The sequence below is a fragment of the Pseudopipra pipra genome, chromosome 2 (assembly GCF_036250125.1).
Source record: "Pseudopipra pipra isolate bDixPip1 chromosome 2, bDixPip1.hap1, whole genome shotgun sequence".
Taxonomy (NCBI): domain Eukaryota; kingdom Metazoa; phylum Chordata; class Aves; order Passeriformes; family Pipridae; genus Pseudopipra; species Pseudopipra pipra.
In genome coordinates, this window is record NC_087550.1 from 22,626,141 (window position 1) to 22,649,267 (window position 23,127).

General features: G+C 46.4%; 2 protein-coding genes across 4 annotated transcripts in view; one reads left to right on the forward strand and one right to left on the reverse strand.

Moving 5' to 3' along the window:
• Window positions 1-13,545, forward strand: part of BOC (BOC cell adhesion associated, oncogene regulated) — a 55,917-nt gene extending 42,372 nt beyond the window's left edge. The window contains exons 7-19 of one of the 3 annotated variants that reach the window (XM_064644362.1): window positions 527-799; window positions 1,442-1,740; window positions 4,483-4,645; window positions 5,536-5,646; window positions 6,844-7,050; window positions 7,858-8,039; window positions 9,134-9,239; window positions 9,424-9,546; window positions 10,204-10,425; window positions 10,841-11,067; window positions 11,622-11,701; window positions 12,326-12,519; window positions 12,862-13,545. In XM_064644362.1, the coding sequence (XP_064500432.1) occupies window positions 527-799; window positions 1,442-1,740; window positions 4,483-4,645; window positions 5,536-5,646; window positions 6,844-7,050; window positions 7,858-8,039; window positions 9,134-9,239; window positions 9,424-9,546; window positions 10,204-10,425; window positions 10,841-11,067; window positions 11,622-11,701; window positions 12,326-12,519; window positions 12,862-13,046 (2,372 nt within the window). In that variant the 3' untranslated portion in view covers window positions 13,047-13,545. Of the gene's footprint in view, window positions 1-526; window positions 800-1,441; window positions 1,741-4,482; window positions 4,646-5,535; window positions 5,647-6,843; window positions 7,051-7,857; window positions 8,045-9,133; window positions 9,240-9,423; window positions 9,547-10,203; window positions 10,426-10,840; window positions 11,068-11,621; window positions 11,702-12,325; window positions 12,520-12,861 lie in introns of those variants that run through there. The other 2 variants (XM_064644363.1, XR_010428050.1) reach the window with 2 other exon arrangements.
• A 1,497-nt stretch (window positions 13,546-15,042) lies between these two features.
• Window positions 15,043-23,127, reverse strand: part of CFAP44 (cilia and flagella associated protein 44) — a 42,945-nt gene continuing 34,860 nt past the window's right edge. Inside the window, exons 27-34 of the mRNA XM_064644361.1 lie at window positions 22,768-22,963; window positions 21,703-21,813; window positions 20,089-20,219; window positions 18,836-18,952; window positions 17,683-17,884; window positions 16,939-17,099; window positions 16,025-16,159; window positions 15,043-15,464 (exon numbers count right to left, since the gene is read on the reverse strand). Of these exons, the coding sequence (XP_064500431.1) occupies window positions 15,330-15,464; window positions 16,025-16,159; window positions 16,939-17,099; window positions 17,683-17,884; window positions 18,836-18,952; window positions 20,089-20,219; window positions 21,703-21,813; window positions 22,768-22,963 (1,188 nt within the window). The 3' untranslated portion in view covers window positions 15,043-15,329. The remainder of the gene's footprint in view (window positions 15,465-16,024; window positions 16,160-16,938; window positions 17,100-17,682; window positions 17,885-18,835; window positions 18,953-20,088; window positions 20,220-21,702; window positions 21,814-22,767; window positions 22,964-23,127) is intronic.

Sequence of the window (23,127 nt, forward strand, 5' to 3'; positions counted from 1 at the left end):
CTGGCTGCTCTTTAGACATATTTGACATTGGCATAGGAAGGCATCAGAGTGTCTTGCTTTTTCTTCTGTTCTGTAGGGAAGCTCTCTATGGGATGGGAAATGTAAGGGATACTACCTACACCTTATATGTTTCTACCATACATCCTTGCCCTTCTCACAATCACTAGGGAGGCTAAGCCTCTTTTATGGATTGCATTTCATCCAGGTGCCAATGTATTGTTGTGGCACAAGCTCAGTCTTTGCAGAGTAGCATTTCAGCTCAGCAAAATGGGACTTGTAGGTGGCTGCTGTCATCTGAGAGGGGCAGATGGCTTTGGGCCACCTCTCTTTGTGGTTTATGTGGATGCAGAAGGGGAGGTGCATTGAAGCAGACCAGTGTGGGCCCCCACAAAGGGAGTGGGACTTGAGGGCAGGAAACGATCCATCAATCTTCTCCCATCCCTGCCAGAGAAGAAAGTGCAAAGCCATGACTGTGCCATGCTCCCAGACAAGTGGCACTCAGCAGCTGTGGTTTTTCCCCACGCAGAGCCCCCGGAGGTCACCATGGAGCTGTCCCAGCAGATCATTCCGTGGGGCCAGAGTGCCAAGTTCACCTGCGAGGTGCGAGGGAACCCCCAGCCCTCCGTCATGTGGCTGCGCAATGCTGTCCCCCTGTCCGCCAGCCACCGGCTCCGGCTGTCCCACCGGGCACTGCGCCTGGTCAGCGTGGGGCCCGAGGATGATGGGATATACCAGTGCATGGCGGAGAATGAGGTTGGCAGCGCACAAGCCATGGTGCAGCTGAGGACAGCCCGGCCAGGTAAGTCCCGTCTCTCCGAGCTTGTGACCATCCAGTCACAGAGCCTAACGCACAGGGAAAGAGCAGGGCGGGGAGCAGGAGAAGGATGTTGGTGCGTAACCCTCCCACTTGTGTTTGATCTGCCTTGCTCTCCCCTCCTTTCTAACCTACGCTTTGACTACTATTTTGACTGGGATCTCCATATCTCCCTGTGGGAACAGATGACAGCAGAGCAGTTTTGCTTCTAAGGGCAGGAGGACCATGTGTGCATATTTGAGTTATCTCTACATGAGAGAGACAAAACATTCTGGGTGTAGTGCCTTGCCCCTTGGCTTAGCTCTGCCTCTGAGCTTGGGCACGAGCATAAATACTGATGTGGGTGGATTCACCTGGGATAAGAGAGAGACCACCTGATTCCTTGGACCATGTTGAACTTATCCAGGGTAAGAGGGGCTTCTAAGAGGGAGGAAGCCTCATGTGGCCAAGGCCTGTTCTAAGAGAGGCCCCAGTGAGATGTGCTAGGTTTAGAGCAGGGGAAGGAGAGATTGTTGCCAACACCTTTTTCAATGGCACTGAAAGCAGCACCACACAAGGGTCTCATAGCTCTGCCATCACCACAGACTGGGATGGACATTTACCCTGCCTTGACACCTTGTCTTTCAGGAGCTTCACTCAACCCTGAGCGAGATGCCCAGCTGGGTTCAGCTCAGCTTCCAACACCACCTTCCAGGGAAAGTGCCTTAAAGCTGCCCCTGGATAAAACTGGGCTGCCAAAGCTTGAGACAACTCCTCTGGCAGTGTCTCCACAGTGTGCAGCCAACAGGGAGCTGGTGGCTCCAGCCGAGGCCCCCATCATCCTCAGTTCCCCCCGGACATCCAAGACGGACAGCTACGACCTGGTGTGGAGACCCCGTCCTGACAGCAGAGCCCCCATCCTCTATTACGTGGTGAAGCATCGCAAGGTATCGCTGTTTTGCCCTGCTCCCATCTCTCCTCTGTGCCGTTCCACGGGTGGGCTGGTGCCTCACCACGTTTTCACACCTCGTGAGCAGTTGTGTTGGGGCAGGGGCACCCACTGCTCACTGGTGGCACTGGTTGGTGGGACCTCCTGGGCTGCAGTCTCAGCTGAGGTATGACGAGTACAGGCTGTGAGAGGAGGTTTGCTGAGCTGAAGAGCCCATAGCAGTGCCCGTCTGCATCAGTATGCAGAAGGCATGTGCACATACATGTGTTTCCAGTAGCTTCCACTTAAAATTCCCAGTTGTGTGCTTGCACAAGTAGGAATTCCTGAGGGCACATTGTGCATTACTTGCTCTGGAATGCTTTTGTCTTGGCACAAGCCACAGGGACACCTCTGCCTTGAAAGGCTTGGGCTGCAGGACACAGATCAGCAGCTGCGTGTACCTGCCATGCTCAGCAGCACCGAAGTGTCCATGCTCACTGAGTGTGACAAGCCAGCAGAGAGCCCTCATAGGCATTCTAAATCCTCTGGGAAGGTCCTTAACCACCAGTTTTATTCTGGAAGTTGAAAGGCAGGGCACTGTTGAGTACGTCTCTTGCCAGTGGCACATGGTGCGGTACCGAGTCCTGCTTGAGTCCAAGGGCTCCTGCCCTCTGTGCTGCTTCTCAGCACCACAGGCACACTGCAGGCAGAGCTGTACCCCAGCAGTTTCTTTAAATAGCAAAGTATTGTTGAGGGAAATATTCTGCTTTTGAGATGTAAAGTATCGCTTTCCATTTTGCTGGGGGTAAGTGGAAGAAAGTGGCTTAAATTTATCTGTTTGCTGCTTGTCTTTCCTTTGGGTAGTTAGGGAGTTGCAGTAGAGAGGCAGGTTTTGCCTCAGACTCCAAAGGGTTTGAGTATATTCCAAAAACATGCCAGACTGCATGTTTTGGATTCCCAGCCACTGCAAGGGAAGCCACTGTTTTCAAGTACCTGTCAATATATGTATCTATTTTCCTGGAATTGTTTGATTTTTGTAAAAATATATTGTAGGCTGTTATAATCCTTAATTTCTTCCTAAACAAAACTTAAGCTGAGGATTTCAGCTGTCTTTTTAAAGAGCCTTTTAAAACAAAGGCAGAAGATGCCAACACAAGAACACAATAGAGCAAGCTTAAATAAAAAACAAAGATGCCTAAAGCCTCACCAGACTATTGGCTCTGGTTGTCTGCCAAGAGGAGATTTGTTCCCCAATGGTGTATCACATAACTACCAATTCTGCATGTGATCTTAACTTGCAGGCTTGGAGTTTGTCCATATTTGATTTGTTTTTCCGCGCTTCACCTGGAAGGGGCCGTAGGGCAGTGGAGGTCACCATGGGTCACTGCAGTTTGCAGTAATATGTTTTCAGTGTAGTCCAAATTCTCAGCTGGAGACTCTTTCTTGGCATGCTTAAGGATTGTCTGGAAAGGAATTAGTCCCAATAACCCTTAAACTTGTTTAGAAAGAGTCTTTCCATCTGAGATCCTTAGGATCAGGTTATATAATGATCTGGTTTTGACATTTCTGACTGGAAAAGCATGTGTGCGGAGAGGGAAGAAATCAATTCAACAACAAAAGAAAAGGCTCTTTGTGTAAAAGATGGCTGAAAGGAAAGTTAAACCTACAGACAGGAGACTTACATTTGTACTGGGCTAGAGTCTGCTTCTTCTCTGGAAAATATCTGTGGATGTCTCTTTTTTTCTCCCTGTTCTTGCACTGCCCCTAAATTCTCAGCAGCCTCCAAGCAGTCAGATGCCACGCAGCCCTTATTTTTGTTTCCTAAGAATTTCTCTTTTTCTTTCCTGGATATTAGCAGCCTTTAGGGCTCCCCTCCCTGGCCCCAACTTCGCGGGTTCAGGAATAAAAATAAAATGAGGCAGGCATTAATCAGTCAGTGTCAAACGCTTGGAGAAGATGAATGATACAGCAGAGTCTTGGCATTTCCGTTTTGTTGCGTTGCCTGCGTTACTAATGCTCCTTTTGGCATCGGGTCACTTCAGTGTCCTGCCTGTTTGCCTGCAAAAATATTATCCTTGCAGCTGGGGAGAAGGAGGAAGGTCCCACCTTCCCTCCACCTCCGCATGGGGCATCAGGGCATCACTGAAAAACAAACTGTGTTTCCAAGCCTTTCTCGGGGCCATGGCCATACACAGTCTCTTTCCTGCAGGAACCTGTGCTCCAGCATTATGGTTCTTCATTTCAGCCTGAAAGTGCCAGTGGTGAGGCTGGATAAAAAGCTGTTGGTCAGATGATTGAGGTCCGGATGACCGAAGTAGTGTCTGGGTACTTCATCCTGTGGAAATGGCCAGTGTCTAAATGAGCAGTTCAGCAGCTGGGCTGCAGGAGAAATTTGGCTCCCTAAAGCAGCTCAATCCTCTGATTAATGCTGCTTTTTGTGGGGCATGCCTGCTCTAGGGCTTTACACCCATTGAGGGGCCATGGTATCAGAGGGAACCAGCAGACAGATCATGGCTGAGTGAACCTCTGGAGTCAAGACAACACCCTGGTGCTTGGGTGACTTTTCCCAGATACACCTGAATCCTTCAGCTTTTCAAAATCAGGCTGGAAACATCTCCCTCCTTTGCAGACAGGGAACTGGCCTCCAGGCAGGGGAGGTAGCCCTGGTGGATACACAGCCTGTTGTGAAAGTTTCTGAGCTCAGTGCCTACGAGAAGCCCAGCCTGCCCCCAGCTTTGAAATGCCTGTGTTGGTCTCTCAGCAGGTTGCCAATGCCTCGGACAGCTGGGCAGTGAGGGATGTCCCAGCCTCGCAGCACCGCCTGACCCTCTCCAGGCTGGACCCTGGGAGCCTCTATGAGGTGGAGATGGCTGCTCACAACTGTGCTGGCGAGGGACAGACGGCCATGGTGACCTTCCGGACTGGTAAAGGTCAAACCTTTCCCTGGGTGTTTTGCTCTCAGTCAGGGGAGGGCCCCTCGGAGACATCCTGTCCCAGCCCTGAGGCACAGGCACCAGGCTTAGGACAAAAGGGCCGTTTCTGCTCTGGAAATCCATCTGCCCTCAGCTTAGATTGACTGTCAGAGCAAAAGTGGAAGGTAGGATGGGGAAAATCAGGTCTTCCCCTCTGTATGGGTTGAAACAAGTCCCTTCCTCCCTCTGTGTCTCAGTTGAACACCTGCAGAACTGTAGAAAATGGGTCTAGCGGGGATGTCAAGAGGTTTAATCCATCCTCTGCCTGGAGACACAGTCAGCCTGTGGGGATTGTTCCCAACAGGTGTTCGTCTAATTGTCTTTAAAAGTTTCTCCTGTGCTAAAGGAAACTCCAAGCTTTCCCATACAGTATGCTGGGTGCTGCGCTGTCTTTGTCATTAAAAGGATATTCCAAATGTCCACACGAAGTCCCTCTGTCCCCTGGCTGTTTTGCATGTCTCCAGCAGGTGTGGAGAATGCCATTCCCTTTGTAGCAAGCTTCCCCATAGTCACAGGCTTGCTCACATCTCCCCTCAGGCCCCCATCTTGTGCTAATTACTACCTTCTCAAGGCAGAAATCTAGGTTTTCTTGGTTTTCAAGAAAACCAATTAAAAGTTGTAGAAAATTAAATATGAGGGAGACCTATTAACAGTTTAACAAACTTGCCCCTTTAGCTTTAGTTCCTGCCTGCAGGCTGAGTGCCTTGAATCCCTAGGGCCTCTAGAGTCCATAGAGTACTTATTTCTGCATCCTGGCTGGGAATATTTTCCTTCCTCATCTCATCACAAATTAACTCTGAGCCGCATCTCCATGTCAGTGATGCCACCTCCCTTCTGCACAGGTCGGCGCCCAAAACCAGAGATTGTTGCCAGCAAAGAGCAGCAAATCCAGAGGGATGACCCAGGCACGAGCACTCAGAGCAGTAACCAGTCTGACAACAGCCGTCTATCCCGTAAGGCCCTCCTGGAATGGGGCAAGGAGGGAGGACAAGGGGTGCTGGATCTCTTGTGGGTGGCAGTGGCCAGGCCATGCTGGGCTTGAAATCTCCACTGGGTAAATCAAGACTGTGCAATGCTGTGGGTGGTCTCTACCTCCTGACAAGGAGAGGTCCTTCTTGAACATCCCTGCTACTGCCCTTGGCAGACTGTCTCAGGAGAGCAGGGAGATCCTACTGCCTGGCCCCACCTTTAATGCAATGACTTGTCAGAAACTCTCTGTCTCTTGCTGAGTTTCACGTGGAGGGTTCAGAAAGCCCTGCCATGAAGTCTGTGAATGTGCAGGGTACAGGAACAACAAACTGCAGTGCACCGGTGGGTGCTGGCAGAGTGTGAGGAAGGAAAGGGGACCAAGTCCCTGCATGTGCTGGCATCCTCTCTTCTTAGTCAAGGCCTGACAAGGGCCAGTTAGTGCCCATTTAGGGGTGTAGGGTGCTCCATTTGGGTATTTTGCTGCACTGGAGAAACATCAGATCCCTACCAGTTTCTCCAATTTATTGTTTCCCACCTTGTGTCTGTCATTACTATTGCCATTATAATTTCTGTGAAATTCTCTCCTTCAGTCTATATCTTTTTTGTAAAGTCCCATCCTTCAGCCTCCCCCATACAATCATGTAGTGCCTTTTCTTTCATGTTCACAGATTTGTTCATCTCTTTCTCTCCCATCTTGTGATGATTTTCCTATCAAATTGTATTTCCCCAATTTAGAACTTTTCCATATTTCCTCCTCAGCTGTTTCTTCTCAATCTCTCTTGTTTTCATCTCCTACACTTCTTTGTCCCCAGCGTCATCTCCCCTTGCTCGCAGCCAGGCTTTTTGCTCCATCTCCAGCCCTGCATCCACACCTCTCACTGCTCTCCCTCCCATGGTGGGGATACACACTTCAAACCTTGTCTCATCCTACTTGAGCTGGGAGTGGGAAAGGAGCAAGATGCAAGCAGGAGTAAAAGATGTTTGTAGGCACAAACTGAAAGGAGTGGGGATTTGGGCGTGCCAGCTCTAATGAAGAGATGGAGGGAAGAGAGCATTCAGGATTTAAAGAGCATGTGGGTTGGTGCAATGCAGGTCGTCCTTCACCCACATACCTCTGAGGTACATGATCCTCCAGACAGGGCAAGAAGGATATGTTTCATGGCCTTCTGTGCCTTTTGCAGCTCCAGAGGCACCAGACCGTCCAACCATATCTATGGCATCAGAGACATCTGTGTATGTGACCTGGATCCCCCGTGGGAATGGCGGGTTCCCCATCCAGTCTTTCCGTGTGGAATACAAGAAATTGAAGAAGCTGGGAGACTGGGTCCTGGCCACCAGTGACATTCCTCCCTCTCGCCTCTCTGTAGAAATCCCAGGCCTGGAGAAAGGTAGGCAGGTGTTCCCCTCCCTGCTTCCTGGAGGTCTGCAGGAAGGCTGCACAGTCCCTGTAGAATGGTTATCCATCTATCACATCATGCTAAGCCCCAGCGTGTGTGAGCAAAACAAAGCCTCCCTGGCTCCCGCCTTAGGTGCGTGGGGAAAAAGCTGCAGATGCTTCTCCAATTTCTCCAGCTGCAAAGACCAGCGTAGGTTTGACCTCCCTCAGGGAGGCTTAAACATGCTTTTCTGCATTACAGGATATAGTTACTTAAAGGCATTTGGTTTTGCCATTTACTAGACAGGACAGAACTTTCCTTAGCCACAGGCAAGACAGATGGGCACACAATTCCCATTGCACTTCACATGAGAAAAGATTTCATCACTGAGGTGGACAGCATAAGAGGGGACATAACTACCCCAACCTAAAGACCAGTAAAATGATGTTTGAGTAAAAACTACTTAGGCTTTGAGCTTTTAACTGATGTTTATGTACTTAAGTCACATGTAGTAGAGAAAGGACACCTTTCCATACCTGCTTTCAGGTCAGGATATCCTTTCAGGCACCTCTTAAACCCCACACAAATCCAAAACTGCTACCTGACCTTTAGACCATCCAGACAGGAATTGGGGAAGGCAAATAAAAGCAGGCTCCATCAAAAACATGGCTGAAATGTGGCCAGTCAGTGTTTATACCTCAATTACAAACTCCCTGTAGGCTCTTTGCCTTCTGGACAAGATGTAGCCCCTCTTCACAGGCAGGCCTATGCTAACAGTAGAAGTCTCTGCAACTCTTTTATTTCCCATTTTCACCTTAGGCACATCCTATAAATTCCGTGTCCGGGCACTGAACATCCTGGGAGAGAGTGAGCCCAGCGCGGCGTCTCGGCCATATGTGGTGTCAGGGTACAGCAACCGGGTCTACGAGCGCCCTGTGGCCGGGCCATACATCACCTTCACAGATGCCATCAACGAGACCACCATCATGCTGAAGTGGATGGTAAGGTTTGTAGGGGCCGAGATCTCTGCATGTGCAGGAAGAAAGTGTGTGGGAGCTACTTGCCCAGCTTACACCTCTTCCAGGTTACCACAGTGAAGCCTGTCACCAGCACAAATAGGTCAGGGATCCAATAGCTGCCTCCACCAAATGAGGGCTGGGTTTGGGCCGCATAGAAGGGCAGGAAGTCCCTTGAATTCAGCATTGTGTACAGGAAGATTTCAGTGGATAACCTCAGGGTCTTGACCATTTTGATCAACAAGCACAGTTCAACAACGCACGGGGTGGCTGCTTGCTCTCCTGGCCAAATTCCTGGAATCCATTAGCACCTCTGTCTGTGCTAGTAGTTTCCAGCAGATATGTCCTTCACTCTGACTTGCTGGATAGCAGTCCTAGGTGCTAAAAATCATTTACAGCAGTCCACCCCAGAGGATTTTTAGGAGTGGGCAGGATCTTTTGGATCACAAGCCCAGTTCCAACAGCTTAGAGCTTATTCAGAGGGATATATTGCCCTCCTCTCTCCTAGTTGCTTCTAGCCAGAAATTGCTACAGGGCAGGATGGGCACTGCACTTCATTTGAACACAAACAGTAGCTGATAAAATACTGTGTGAAAGACAGCAAGAACGTGTGAAGCGGGGACAGTACCACCCTGGGTGTGGGAGAGGAAGGGAGCTGTCTTCAGAAACACAAGACTACTGTGGTCACCAGTTTGTGGCAAGACGTAGTTTGTCTGGAAGCTATGAGCCTACTGGAGTCAAGATGAAGGTGTGTTTGCCCATGCCCAGCTGAGTCACTGTTGTTTAGGAATTTTTTCTCTGAATCATTGGCTGTGGCTGCTGAGAGCGAGCAGAGCACTGGATGCTTGGGGTGACAGGCCCAGACTCATGGCTTGTCTGTTATCTGAGAGAAGCAAAGTGTGAGAGTATAAAATAGCACTGAGCTCTTGTAAAGAAACCCCTACTGTGCAACACAAAGAAGATCCCTCTGCTAGGTTTTCTTCCTGTCCCATCCCACTTATCCAAACTGCTCCTCACCTAGAGCAATATGGAGCACAGACATCTCTACTAATTTCTGCTCTCCCTCCCATTCTCTGCAGTATATCCCAGCCAGCAACAACAACACTCCCATTCATGGATTTTACATCTACTACCGCCCCACTGACAGTGACAATGACAGTGACTACAAGAAGGACGTGGTGGAAGGTAGGAGAAATTGAGAGACTGGCCCAGTTGTTGGTTTCTTCTGGAAGATGACACAGCCAGAAGGAGCCCTGTGCACAAAAGGTGGCGGCTGTCTGGGCCTACTCTTCCTAGCACTGCTGCAGAGCTGGGCCAGCTGTGTGTTCCCTGAGGAAGTTAATGGCACATGTGTTTGTTCCCTCCTCAGGAGATCGGTACTGGCACTCCATCAGCCACCTGCAGCCAGAGACCTCGTATGACATTAAGATGCAATGCTTCAATGAGGGTGGTGAAAGCGAGTTCAGCAACGTGATGATCTGTGAAACCAAAGGTAACCAGCTTCACAGGGCAGCTCTGGGAGTGCAGCAGGCTGCCTTCCCTGCCTGCAGCTGTCAGAGGACAGCACGGGAGGTACCATCCCTGCCTGACAGTGTGTCATCCAAGCTCAGGCAAGGTGATGGAGGCAGCACTGGGGAGAAGAGAGACATAGGGTCATTCATGCTGTTGATCAGTATGTGTATGTACCCGCAGCAGTACTCACAGACTCCTTGCACAGAGTCCATCATTGTCCTTCAGAGTTGTAGTTAGCTTTTGTGTTCCTAGATGGTGACTTGAACCAGAAGGACTACCTTTCTCTTACTGTGCCAAACTCCTGTGTAGGGTTAGAAGCAGGTCCCAATGTTGTCTTCCAAGCAGCTGCACTATGATAGGAACAGCATTGAGCCCACGTGTGTGTTTTGGAGAAGCTATTTTAATTTTTGCTTTTGCTTTAGCAGTCCACGAGCAGATCTGGCAAAGTTGTAAACCAAGCACAGAGGACTTGTCTGTATTGCAATACGCATCAGCCTAGGAAATCCTGTCATCCAGGGGTGCTTCTTTAAAGCCACCATAGTCTGCCCACTCCACAGCAGCATAGAAATCCCTGGAATAGGCTGCTATTCCATCTGCCGTGTCTGTGTCTAACGCTCACTCTCTTTTCCCTTCACAGCTCGGAAGTCTCTTGGCCTGCCGGGTCGTCTTCCACCCTCCACAGTGCCCCCCCAGCAGCATCCCCCACTCAGTGGTGGGCACAGTGGCCTGGGGACAGGAGCCATGGTGGCCCGTTCCAGTGACTTGCCATACTTGATTGTAGGCGTCGTGCTGGGCTCTATTGTACTCCTCATCGTGGCTTTCATCCCCTTTTGCCTTTGGAGAGCCTGGTCCAAGCAGAGTAAGGGTTCTTTCTTGAGGGCTAATTTAAAAGATATGCTTTGTCTGTGGATTAGATCTGACCCTGGGTGTAGTTGGTCAAACGCCCAAAATGTGAGGGCTGTGCATTCTGGGAAGCAGGGAAAGGGTGGGCAGAGGGCAGGTCTTGGATGCTCTGTGGAACCCCATAAAGACAAAGGCCACTGTTTGTCCCTTGTTCTGCTTACCTTGTTGAAAAGGAACCTCGGGGACTAGGGGCAAAGGGAAACTCCACTGGCAATTGTGTAGGGCCCCTTTACACCATTTGGCTCCAAGGGTGCTTTGGGTGCCAAAACATCTTCCTGATAGGATAGCCTAACGCTATCCCTGCTGAGCTTCAGGAAGCTCAACTTTACCTCTGATTTTTCCCTCAGACTTCCCTTTTCTTCCCTCTGCAGAGCAAACCATTGACATGGGCTTTCCAGGAGCTGGGCTGCTGGTCTCATCCTGCCAGTACACCATGGTGCCGCTGAGGGGCATCTCTGCTCCTCGTGCCAGTGGACACCCCTACATTAATGGGCAGCCCTACACCAACAGGGCACACTTGAATGGCATCTGCCCCTCCTCAGGAGTGGGGTATGCAAGCACCAAGCCCCGAGATTACAGCCCAGATGAAGTGCCACTGGTATGTCCACACCTGTAGTTAAGAGCTGGTTTGACATGAACTGGAGGCCATGGTTGCAGTGGGAGGGCTTCTCCAGACGTGGCTGCCACACTCTGCAGCATGTAGAATTGACAACACTGGCTTTTTAAAAGAGATTTCCTCTTTGCAGTGGAGTCTGAGACATGGGGGGAACAGGAAGGTCTCCAAAACACTGGTGAACGGGTGGTTTCTTGGGGCAGTGGCTCTTAAGTATGGAGGAGGTTCCTGTTTCTCCTGAGCGAAGCTCACAAGGACTGACAGTGCTGAAGACTCTGTGCGTAAAGAGTAACACAGGCCAAGGCAGTGCCTTGGCAGAGACTATAAATTGGTTATTGTCCCCCATTGATTCAGCAGTAAGCATGAAGTGAGTTTTTCAGTGCTCAGTTTCACTGTCCTCTGTAGCAAAATAAAGTTTCAGCTTTTTCTGCCTTCTGCCATAAGAGCCTCACCAATTTGCCCCAGGGTTTCAACTCCCAGATCACAGCACCTGCTTCTTAATGTGCTATTGCTCCAAGAATCCTTCTCTGTCCTTCCAGACACACGAGGAGACCAACGCCTTGCTGCAGGCAAGAGTGCTGCAAAATGGGAATGCCCAGCAAGACTACCAGCCCTCCAGGTTAGTCCTGGCTTTTGGAGGGGGTGGATGGAACCCACAAGACTACATGCTCACAAAAGCTTGCCCTCAATGCACTCCCATTTGTCCCAACTCATTTGGGAAACAAATCCATGCTCCAGCACTAGGCTTTCTTGGTCCAAATTCTCTTGTAAAGCTCATTCCTCTCATGATTTCAGGGAGGAATAATTAAATTGTAGAGGTGTGTAAAGGTGGCCAAGACCTACTTCCCCTGTCCCCTTTTGCTCCTCCTACTCCTAAATGGGAGACTGAAAAGCAGAATGATAGAAGCAAGCAGCTATGACTGAATACTGATAAACAGCTGTCCCAGAATCTGCCTGGGTTCCAGCTGGGAGTGCTTTGTGTCTCACTGTTCAGATGTCTTTATTACCATGTTCCCTATGAGGCACTACTTCTCCCAGCTTCTGTGGCACTCACTAGCTGTTTGGATCAGGGATACCAGGTCCCATCACCTCATTCCCGTCTCACAAGTAGATTCCCATTTCCACTCCTCACTTAGGAGTGCTGTGTGTCACTGCGTTGATGCAGCTGGCTGTTACACAGGTTATCTCTTTCAAGGAGGAAAGATCTGTTAACAGCACCAAACCTCTCTGCCTGCCTCCTCAGATTGCCCAGCTCAAGAACAGAAGACAGCTCTTTCCTCTACAGTCTACCAGATGACTCCACCCACCAGCTTCTTCAGCAACAAGATGACTGTCCTCACCTTCAAGAGCACTTTGTTGGCCTCCATCATCCAGTAATGGGAAGCAAAGTGGGATGCCCTAGCCTGGATCCTCGACGGGACACCTTGTTCCACCAAGGTCAGTGGTGGAACACTTTGGAAAAGTCCATGTCTCCTTCATCTCATCATTTGAAGCTGATCTTGAAGGGAAATCTCACTGTAAAGCATTTCTGATTGCTCGTGTACAAATTACGTGAATCCATCTCCCTAGGACGTGATCCATTGATCCACACCTGTAGTATGGATCTGAATTGTTTTGTGCAGTCATGGGATCAAATTCCCATATAGACTTTCAGAATGCACATGTTCCTCTTTGATCAGAGTACCTCTCCTCAAAAAGTGAACTCTTAACTAAAAACCTCCCATGTCATCTCTAATTTCATCATGCATTGTAATTATTTCTTGCTCCTTTCCCTTTCAGGAAGCCCTTGCTGCCTAGGCCTAGTGCCAGTTGAAGAGGTAGAAAGACTAGAGTGCTGCCAGTCCAGAGGAGATCTGCATTCCCAGAATCCAGTGATCACATCTTTGGGTCAGGATCTACCAAGACACCTGAACAGCAGCCCGTCACCACTGAGACCTTTAGAGACTCACCCTCCCCCCAGCTAGGGACCAAGCTGCCTTTTGCAAAAGACTTATTCTAAAGAGAAAAAGAGAAAGGGTATTTATTTTTGTATAACACCCCTATTTATATATTTATGCACTTGTATATAGATGTATATGTGCCTTTTATAATGCTATGGAGACAGAAGGCATCCTCAGCAAGGTCACAGGAGGACCCAGGAAACAAAGCAGCAGCTCTCCGTGGCACCGGCTGTTCATCAGAGCACAGGATTGCAACAGCTGGACAAGAGACATTGCTGGACACGGGTCCAAACAGAGCTGCCACCACCAAGGTCGAGCACCCTCTTGCAGGGAGGGCTTCACAAAAGGTCTTCTCCTGTCCCCTACAGGAAGGTTCGTTCCAGGAACACACTCCTGTGAATGGACTGGAGTTACACACTCTGCCTAATCAACTTAAACAACCCTTCACATACACGCCATCTGCAGCCACCTATCTGTAAAGACAAACCACGCTTTAACATCTCAAATAAAGGCTTTAGTCTTTGCTGTGCCTGGCTTTATGCTAATTCCTCACACGGAATGAGCCTTTTCTTTTTTTTTTTTTTTTTTACTTGCAGACATACAGCAAGCAGGACACCTGGGGAATGGTGACATTTTCCTGCAGTTAGAGTTTTTCAGATAGCCACCAGGGTGAAATCTCCTTAATGCTGAGCTCAGAAGAGGGACAGCTGCTACCTGTGCCAGTTAAGTGACATGAAACTTCTAGTAAGGAGCACAGCTAGAGGAAATTTTCTTTTATTTACAAGGATAGTTGCATGAGTTTGGTGATGGAGGGAGGCAGCCAGACACTCAAATCTCAGCCAGTCTTGTTTCCTTTACCCCCACCCCCTATCCTGTGGTTTTCCAGTTTCAGGAACTTTCAGCATGCAGGCCTGTGGATAAGAGTGATTTTTTTCCTTAAGGAAACATGGGATTCTCAGCACCTCCAAAGGGACTGTTAAGGAAACTTTCCTCTCTGACCATCCAGGAGCCACTCCGGCAGTCACACTCCCTCTACCCAGACTTTTAACTGCTGGGACCGAAGCCCCTTCACAGTAGGCAGCTCCAGTGAGGCAACAGGTGCCCCTCTTGACTCTCTGCACACCTCCCACTCACACTGTCAGACAAGTTTCCCTTACTGGCTCAACCCTGGATTCCCCAAAGCAGAGTCTCAGATGTTTGGTTCCTTAAAGTAATTTAATTGTGGTGCAACAACACCATAACAGCTCAAGCAGGTGCCTCCCAGAAGGGATCCCAAACAAAGGAACCAGACAGAGACACAAAGACCAGTGGCAAAAGGCAGGGAGGGGGGAGGAACAGCAACAGCAGCTACAGGTTGTCCAACCTATTCAATTAAAAATGAGCAACAACCCCCAAGTGTTCCCGTGCACTCTCAGAAGCCTTGCACTGGAAGACCTGTGCAACATAATCCTTCACCCTGGGGGTGAAGGAAGTTTTCTCAGTAAGGGTAGGTGCTGTAAATGATCACATGCTGCAACCATACTAAATGCAAGAGGCAAAAAATAGTAAGACCTGAAAACACACTGAGCCTGGCTCTCTCACTCTGATCAGGCAGGTGCAAGTGGAGTTACAGGCTGACTTTACATTTGCTGTACTCTCCTCATGCCAGGTAAATGCCACATCCTGCACTGCACTGCAGTTTTCCACTGCTCCATACCCTTCTGAGCACCACAGGCCCTGAGGAAAAAAAGCCCCCAGTAAAAAAAAAGCCCCTGCTTTCTCCCAGTAAATAGCACTTTCCTTTACTAGCTCAGTTAGCAGAGCAGTGCCATTCCTGCTGGGATGCTCAGCAATAACAAATGCACTCTTAAGGCAGACCTCTTCTACCATTTTTGAGAACAAGGTACCAAAGCTGTATTTGCCCATGTGAAGCTCTGATCCAGCTTTCCACAGCCACTTCTTTGAAGAGCAGACAAACATAATGCACACACACACAGGGCACCTGTCCAGTGCAAGTCTCTCCAATGGACTGATAACAGTATTTAGTAGTTTTATTTGCAATCTATTTTATTCCATATTTGTTGCTGCAGTCATATTTTGATAGAGGAAACAAATGTAACCCTTTACAGCTAACCCCTGTATAGCCAAAACAATTTCTCACTCTGGGCATGACTGCTGCCACAGTTAATTTTAAGGGCAACTTGGATTGCTAGTTACCATTGCTGGTGTAAGAACAAGGAGTGCTTCAATTGGAGTCTCACAGTCCTGTGGTGAAGGTTGTAGAAAGAGGTGCCCCCCTTTCCTGCCAAGAAAAGCGAGTCCTTCTTTTCAGTACCCACCTCTTCTGACCAGATCGATCTCCTCTCTCAGGTGGGCTATGTCATCAGCCATGCGCATGAGCCGTGACCCCAGCCTGTCTCTCTCTTTCATGTCTGTAGTTTGGGTGCCCTGAAATTCTGCTCCCTGTAAGGAGAGGGAAAAAAAGGCTCCTATAAAACATGGGAGGATGAACAGTGGAAATTTATTTCACGGGGGGGGGAAGTGAAGCTTTCCAAGAAGCAGGATATCTCCATGACTTCTTTATTCATTAGTGAGAACTACTTGAAACTTTAGAGTGAGGGACCACTAACTTAGGCTGTCACAGGTGGCTGCCTTATTCCCTAGTACAGAGCAATGAAACCACTTTTCATTGGAACACTTTGTTACGTGACTATTTCCATGTAACAAAGGAATATATTTTAATTCCGGCAAGGCATATTTTAATTAGAAATAAGATGAATTTGTTTCAGTCTTAGAAAGCAGCTAAGTAAGAAATTACAGAAATGCCAACGTATGGCTTCTTCAGGATCAGCTCATTACTCTCCCTTTCTACAAGATCTGGAGCAGCCATTCTTCCTGTCCCACTATTAGCCCAAACAGCAGAGCAGGGTGCAAGACCAGACAGCTGCTGAGGGCCAGATGATCCCTTACCCATTTCTGAACAGTCCCAAACCTGCATGTACTACAGTGGCTAAGAGGTTTACCAGATCATTTGGTAGTGAATCCAGCTTAGTTTCAAGTTGATGCTTTTCCTGGCAAAACTCGTCCAGCTGCAGCAGCTTGGTGGTGTTTTCCTTTGTCACCTTCATTAGCATCTGCTGCAGTTCTAAGATTCTTTCCTGGAAAGATGTAAAATATTGAGCAGGGATGAGAGAGGACGAAAAGTGTGAAGTGGGGAAGAAGTGCTAGGCACAATGTAAGTGTCACAGAAGACATGTAAACAACAGACTGATCCTGCACACACCACCTGATCCCACAGTATCTTTAGTGCAATCTGTCATGTTTATATATATATATACACACACACATATATATATTGCAAATGCCTAAGTAAGTAAAGCAGTTAGGCAAAACTGTGAGAAAGAGAAAGCCATTAGGTACATAGTACTCCTGTACCCTTCTGTGCCCTCCTGTAAGGGCAGCTTAAGCATGTTGCCTCCTTGCACTAACAGTAGCTGAGCCTTAGGCTCCCCCGGATAGAGACATGAACTTTCCAGACTGCACAGACTGGCATCCCAGGCATGAGCCAGGGCTTGCCCTGTACTCAAACAGTTTGTCACTAAAGGTGGTGGGAGAAGGCAGTAGGTGCTGAATGCTACCTGAGAACCAAAGAAAAGCACTCTGGAAGAACTTCATATGGGGACTGAAGCAGAACAATGCATTTGAGGAAAGTAAAACGAGATCATCAACTACATCCATGAGAAAATAGGATGTGCATCAGCAACTGGAGCAGAGGTAGGAAAGATGATGGATATTATAGTCTATTAATGACAAGTGAAAAATAATCAAACATGAGCATGTTCACAAAAGATTTTAGTGTAACTATGCAGCTCCAGGGAAATGAAGCCTTAACAGATCATCATAACACGTGCGTCTTCCTCATTTTCCTCCTCCTTACCTCCCATTTTTTAAGCTCCAGGTAATGCTTATATTCTTTCTCCATTATTTTCACTTTCATGTCCTCCATGGGTATGTTAACGGAGTGTGCTTGAACTGCTTCAAAATCAACCACCCGACCAAACTTCTCCATCATCAGCTGATTGCACTTCTCTTCCAGTCCTAACAGAGGGGCACTGTTGGTTAATAAGAATTTCTGCCTTATCCCAGCTTTTTCTCTGAGCTCTTTGGTATTTGTTTTTAATAAATAATTCACACAAACCCACACAGAGCTCACAATTGAGTACTGCTGTTTGTCCTTGCCCATGATCACACCTGTGTCCTCATCAAGCCACACTCTAAGCCAGTCCTAGTAAGCCATTCCCACACCATAGGCTATATAGGGCTTCTGCAGGTCTGGTGGTGCTAGACACAGCTTTGGGTTTAGTTCTTGGGAAAGTGTTTTGAATAGGGCTTGTTTCATTCTTCTGATGTTACACAGAAGAGGAAATTGCCAAAAAAAGCTTACATAGCTTTGGGGAAGCAACTTTCTTCCTAGGAGTTCTGGATTATAACCAGAAATAGCAATCATGTATCCAGACTTCCAGTGTCTCACCTCAGTCAACTCTACTTATATTAAGGTCCCAAATTATTTTGCACAGCCTGTCCAAGTATAGAGACAGACACGTGGTGAGTTACCCACACCCAGTGAGGGGGAAGGAGTGAGCATTAACGTGCTGTGTAGTTCAGAGTCTCTGTTACTCACGTCGAATCTCTTTCTCCATCTCCTTTTTGTCCTGGACAAGCTGCCTGTGTTTCTCCCGGGCCTTCTTATAATGCTCCCTTTGCACTGTCTTCTCATTACGTAAGTCCACAACTCTCTTCTGCAGGTACTCCAAGGACTGACTGGTAAATACCAAAGCCTGGGAGAAGTCACTGGGCATCTCCCCATCAACTAAGCACTGCACCTGCAAGAAGCAGCCACAAATAAGCAAGGCTGACTTTACTTATTAAGGTGACTTTACTTATTAAGGGTGCTGGTGATCTCTCTGGGTAACAATGTGTGGGCAATAGAGAACTAAGGAGGGAGGTAATAGTAAGTGTGAGCACAACTCGTGTTTTGGGCCAGGGAATTGTTACCACTCAGTGCAGCTGAAAGACCACTTAGATCTATCACGACTGCCTACACATAAAGCTGTCTACCCTTCAATGGCTCCTGGAACAAAGGGGGAGTAAGGCACTCCCTGTCAGCTGTAATTTTGAATTATCTGGGAGCTGCAGGATTGCACAGTCAGGCCTTAGACTCCCCTGTCTTTATTATGAACCTATGGGAGATAGAACAAATGGAGAGAGCTGAGCTTGCCTCAAAAGTATACAGGCACTAACAGGCAGAGGCCTATCTTCTCTGAGGACATAATTCAGCCCAGACAAAATAACAGTATTGTCATGAGTTTTCCTCTTAATTTTCTACTATCTTCCCTGTGCTCACAGCTGTATAAATGAATGCAGTGTATCCAATCCAACATTATTGAATCGGGCAGAACTCACATGAGTTTCAATAGTTTTGGGGCTTTTTTGGTTTGGTTTTTTTTTAGGGTGGGTTTTGATTATTTTTCCAGGAGAATATCAGTAGGTAAGGACCTGAAGGAAAATACCATGCCAAACCTATAAAGCACCTGAAGACTATGCACATTTCAGCAATGGACCAACTTGCCTGTCCTTACCTCATTTCTGTCAGTCCAGGAGAAGGGAAAAAAAAGAATTCTAGAGGAAATAGCAGCATGAAGTTCAATTAATGGCACTTCACTCCCAGGATAATATGGTGAATCAGGAACTAAGGGGCCCAAAGAACAGTAACACCATTGTTTAGATGTACATAGGCCATTCTGCACCTGCAGATGCACAACATCTTGAATTACCTGATGGAGTTTCAAAGGCACAACTACATTTAGCTCATTCAGTTTCTGCAGCTTTTCCCACTGAAAGATCTCCAGATCCCTCTTTGTTGTGTCCAGACTGGTTTCCACTTCTTTTGCCTGCAGAAAGACAAATTGTGGATAAACAAAATCCTGTAGTACTCAAAATATACAAGGTAGCAAGGTTCTGTTAGAGTTCCTCATCCGAAGGGAAAGAAGTATAGAAAAAATGCTCTTTTGCTTTTTTTTATTACATATGATAGGTGAGTTTCATAGACAAACATGAGGCTCATCTATATATTCAAGCAGTATTCTAACCTGAATACATCTGTACACATGTGCACCCGTAAATGTCTCCTTAGAGAAGCCCTGTATATATCAAGAGACAGCTGCTTTGTTTAACATCTAAAATACTTGTAGATCTACAGAGCCTGCAAGATAATTTTTATTGTGTTATGCCTGGAAATGCTTATTGATTCTGCATGAGAAAGAAACAATTCAGACTCAAATGTCAGACCCCAGGGTGAATATGTGGCAGCTGGCACTTAGGAAAGCCTTTAAAAACTAAACAAAAAATGTTGTAAGTTAAGCATATTTGATGGAACATTTTTGAGACACAATAAAAGAAGGACTTGCATAATGTTATTTTGGTAGCACTCTCTCTATCCTGGATAACCCTTCAAATGAATATATTTTTGAATTAATATAAATCAAATGTCTTAGTGAATGCAGAAGTTCAAAAAAGCTAAAAGGAAAATTTGCATCAAAAGAGTTTATTCAGTGATTACCTGTGACAAAGAGCAAAAGAAAATAACTAAAAGCAAAAGAAATAGATGGAACAATAGCAGTTTTATGCATTTATTTTAACCTACATTCGTGTTAGGATAAGTATTCTTCAATCTCTCCATCCCCATACACCTGCACAGAGGATTGGCCAGGCTACACCAGGTGTTTCTTCTGATCCAGAGAATCCAGCTTCTGCTGCTGCATGATGGCTAAACAGCTGGAAAGGGACTGGACCTAAAACCTGGATCCAGCCTCACAGAAGCTAAGCTTGGACTACCTTGATTCCCCCTTTTCAGGAGGACAGGTGACCCATGTTGAGCTGCCTCCTGCCTCTGTTCTACCACAGATACCTCCACCCAAACTGAGGCCTCTCAAAGGCTTAGGATTTTGTTTATAAATCTTAGCCAAAATCACTAGCACAACATTTTCAGTGGAGCATGCTGATGTTTGCTGAGAAAACACTACAATACCTTTTCAGCCAAGGCATTATATTTCTTTCTGAGATCAGCAGCAATTTTCTTCTCCTCTGCTAAAGCTTTCTCAGTGTCTAACCGCTGCTGCCGGAGCTGGAGGGTGTTTAGGAAGAGTGCCTCATCGCAGTCTGAGGAGGAAAGAGCCAAAGAACAGCTTAGTTCCATTATGACTGCACTATAGTTACTGGCTGGAGCTGGTAGCGTCACCTACTGTGCACATTGCCCAGTGTTCCCCTTAATAAGAGCAGGGTTTTGGTCTTATGTTTGAGCTTTCTCAAATCCCATGGGCCACATTCCTCCATGAGGTGGTGAATGTCTTGGATGGATCTTTTTTTCTTTACATTCAGTAAGCTTGTTTCCAGAAGTCAGATAAATGCATCAAAGCCAACATTAAAGCCAAGTGCTCAAAAATTAGCTTTTTTAAGCAATGCAGTCTCAGTAATTAATACGTTACAGTTCAATTATGTGAACACATAGTTTTTTATCCATAGCACCTTTCTCTATAAATTAAGAATTTGCTGTAGGATTCAGTTGTAGCTCTATTTGTAAACAAAGCTGTGGTTCACAGGATCTCTTTCATTTGTTTCATAGTAAGGAAGACCTGTGAATTTCTATCTAACGCTGTGATTTCAGTCATACTAATCAAGTGCATAATTATGCCCAAATCAGCAGGCAAAGTAATAAAAAACAGAGTCCAATAACGGCAAAGAAAATGACACATGAAAAGACAAGTATGAAGAGGCTAATGCAACATGTAATTTCCCTATTAAATTAGCAATTTGGACTTTTTAAATAAAAAGTAAAAATATTCATTTCTTCACAACATTTCATTGAAAAATGAGATGAATGAGGAGTTAATAAAAAATTCAATTTGTGGAAATGATATTAAAATCCAATTAAAAAAAAAAAAGGTGGACTGTTAGTAAGTTCTAACTTAAAAGTGAAGCAGTGTTGTTACATGGTCACTGGCATATCAATCAAAGATTTTTTTAAAAAACAACACCCTAAATTAGTTAAACTCGGACAAAAGAAAAAGTGAGGGAGACGTTTCTTGCCTTTTTTGAATGCATGAATGAAGAGGATTTTGCAAAGTAAAGCTCCTAACTTTTCAGATACCCTTAAGAGCGCAGCCTAGCAACAGGCAATTGCTGCATAAATCCACGAGGTGGTAACAAAGAGCTTCAATTAACAGCATGGTAGAGCCTCAGAACTTCCCTAACAGGGAGGGATCCTGCTAGACCAGGCAAGAGGTTTCAGAGAGCAGCTACAGCCTTGCTACAGCTCCACTCCTGACAGGAGCCTTTTTTCTCCACAAAACAGCCGTGATGGTGAGTGGTTCTTTACACAAAATAATTAATTCTTAGTGCTTAGCTAAGTTTTATTTTTCCAAACTTTTTTAATTAGAGTACCCTATGCTACCAGCTGTTTCATTATCTTCACTGAGATTTCCTGGGGAAAAACGCTGCACTCAGGAGGGGCACACACATTCCAGCCCTTCACGGCTTTAATATGCAGTGAATAATGAAAAATTCTGTGTTTTCTTTTAAAATACACAATACTGTCCCTAAAGCTAAACAATTAGTCAATGCAAGGAAATAATGGCTTAGGTACCATCCGGGCAAACAGAGTCATCAAAGACTTCATCTTCAGATCCAGAATTTTCTTCATCAGGCTTCAAGTCAGACTCTTCATCATCCTCCCCTTCACTCTCATCTTCTTCATCTGAAAGAAACAGACAGTAATGTTGGCTTGCAAAACACCTCCAGACCCACAGCTGTGCATTATGCCAATGTGCTGGTGAACACAATCCCAATAATTCATGAAAGATCATCCTGGTAATAGGTGAATCCAGGCACCTTGTGCCTATTGCATTGATCTGATGATTTCACAGAAAAGAAAAAAGAGGGGAAAAGAAAGAGATCACCTAGTAATGGCAAAGGCACAGGTGCAGGCATAGTTTCAGGACTTACTTCAATAATGTTTCCTCTCTATACATGCCAGGAATTTAAAACTTGTGGGTTTATCATTCTACTACAGAGATTAATCAACCACGCAAAATATGGAGGCACAAATCTATTACAAAAGCATCACCATTGTCTGCACTTTTTGCTAATCATGTCCCACTTGAAATCAAAAGCCAAGTCAGTATTTTAGCTCAGTACGGCTGCCTAGCCTTAACAGTGTAAAACTGAGTCACTGAGACAAATTAAATCCTTTTGTAATATGTTTAGTCCTGTGACTAAACAGATTAGGTTTATGATCTCTCATCAGTCAATGGGCAGATTAAAGCAGAATGTCACGAATGTGACAGACTAATAACTTATCCATAGCTCCCATTGGTACAGCATAGGAAGTACCTATTTAAAGCTTTGCCTCTTCTTTTTTACCAATTATCAGTCATCAATATTGACTTACAGGAAGTAAACTGCAGGACCTATCATCAGACCAACTGTAGTCGTGTTAGAAACTGAATCACAGCATTGTTATCATTCAGGATGGTTGCCATAGAACATCTTGTCAGTATACAAACAAATACAGGTAGATCTATCTATGGGTTTTTGAGCTGACTTGGGTGCTGCACGTACTCAGGGCCCCAGATAGAGTGAGAGACATTTACTTGACCACACAGATATACGTTTAACAAATCCATAAAACAAAAAGAACAGAATCTCCAACCTGCTTCTCCTTCTACTTCTTTTTTTTCCACACACTCGATTTTCTTCTTCAGAACCTTGGTCAGAAAATGGGCAAATTCATTGTCTTCTCCAAGGGATGCTTGGAAGTTGGCATAAAGAGCTTTCTTACATTCCCGAAGCTTTAAAATCTCACACTTTTTATCCTCCATTTGTGCAAGGTAGCTCTTCAATTCCAGCTAAGGAAACAAAAAAACCTACTTCAGTTAAAAGGTACACCCATGTGTATGTGTATATGATGCATCTGTGAAGATCTGGATATGCAAAACTCATCTTTCTCTCTTTAAACCCATGGTTCAATCAAGCAACACCTAGGAGTATGTTCTTAAAGTATGTGATTTGT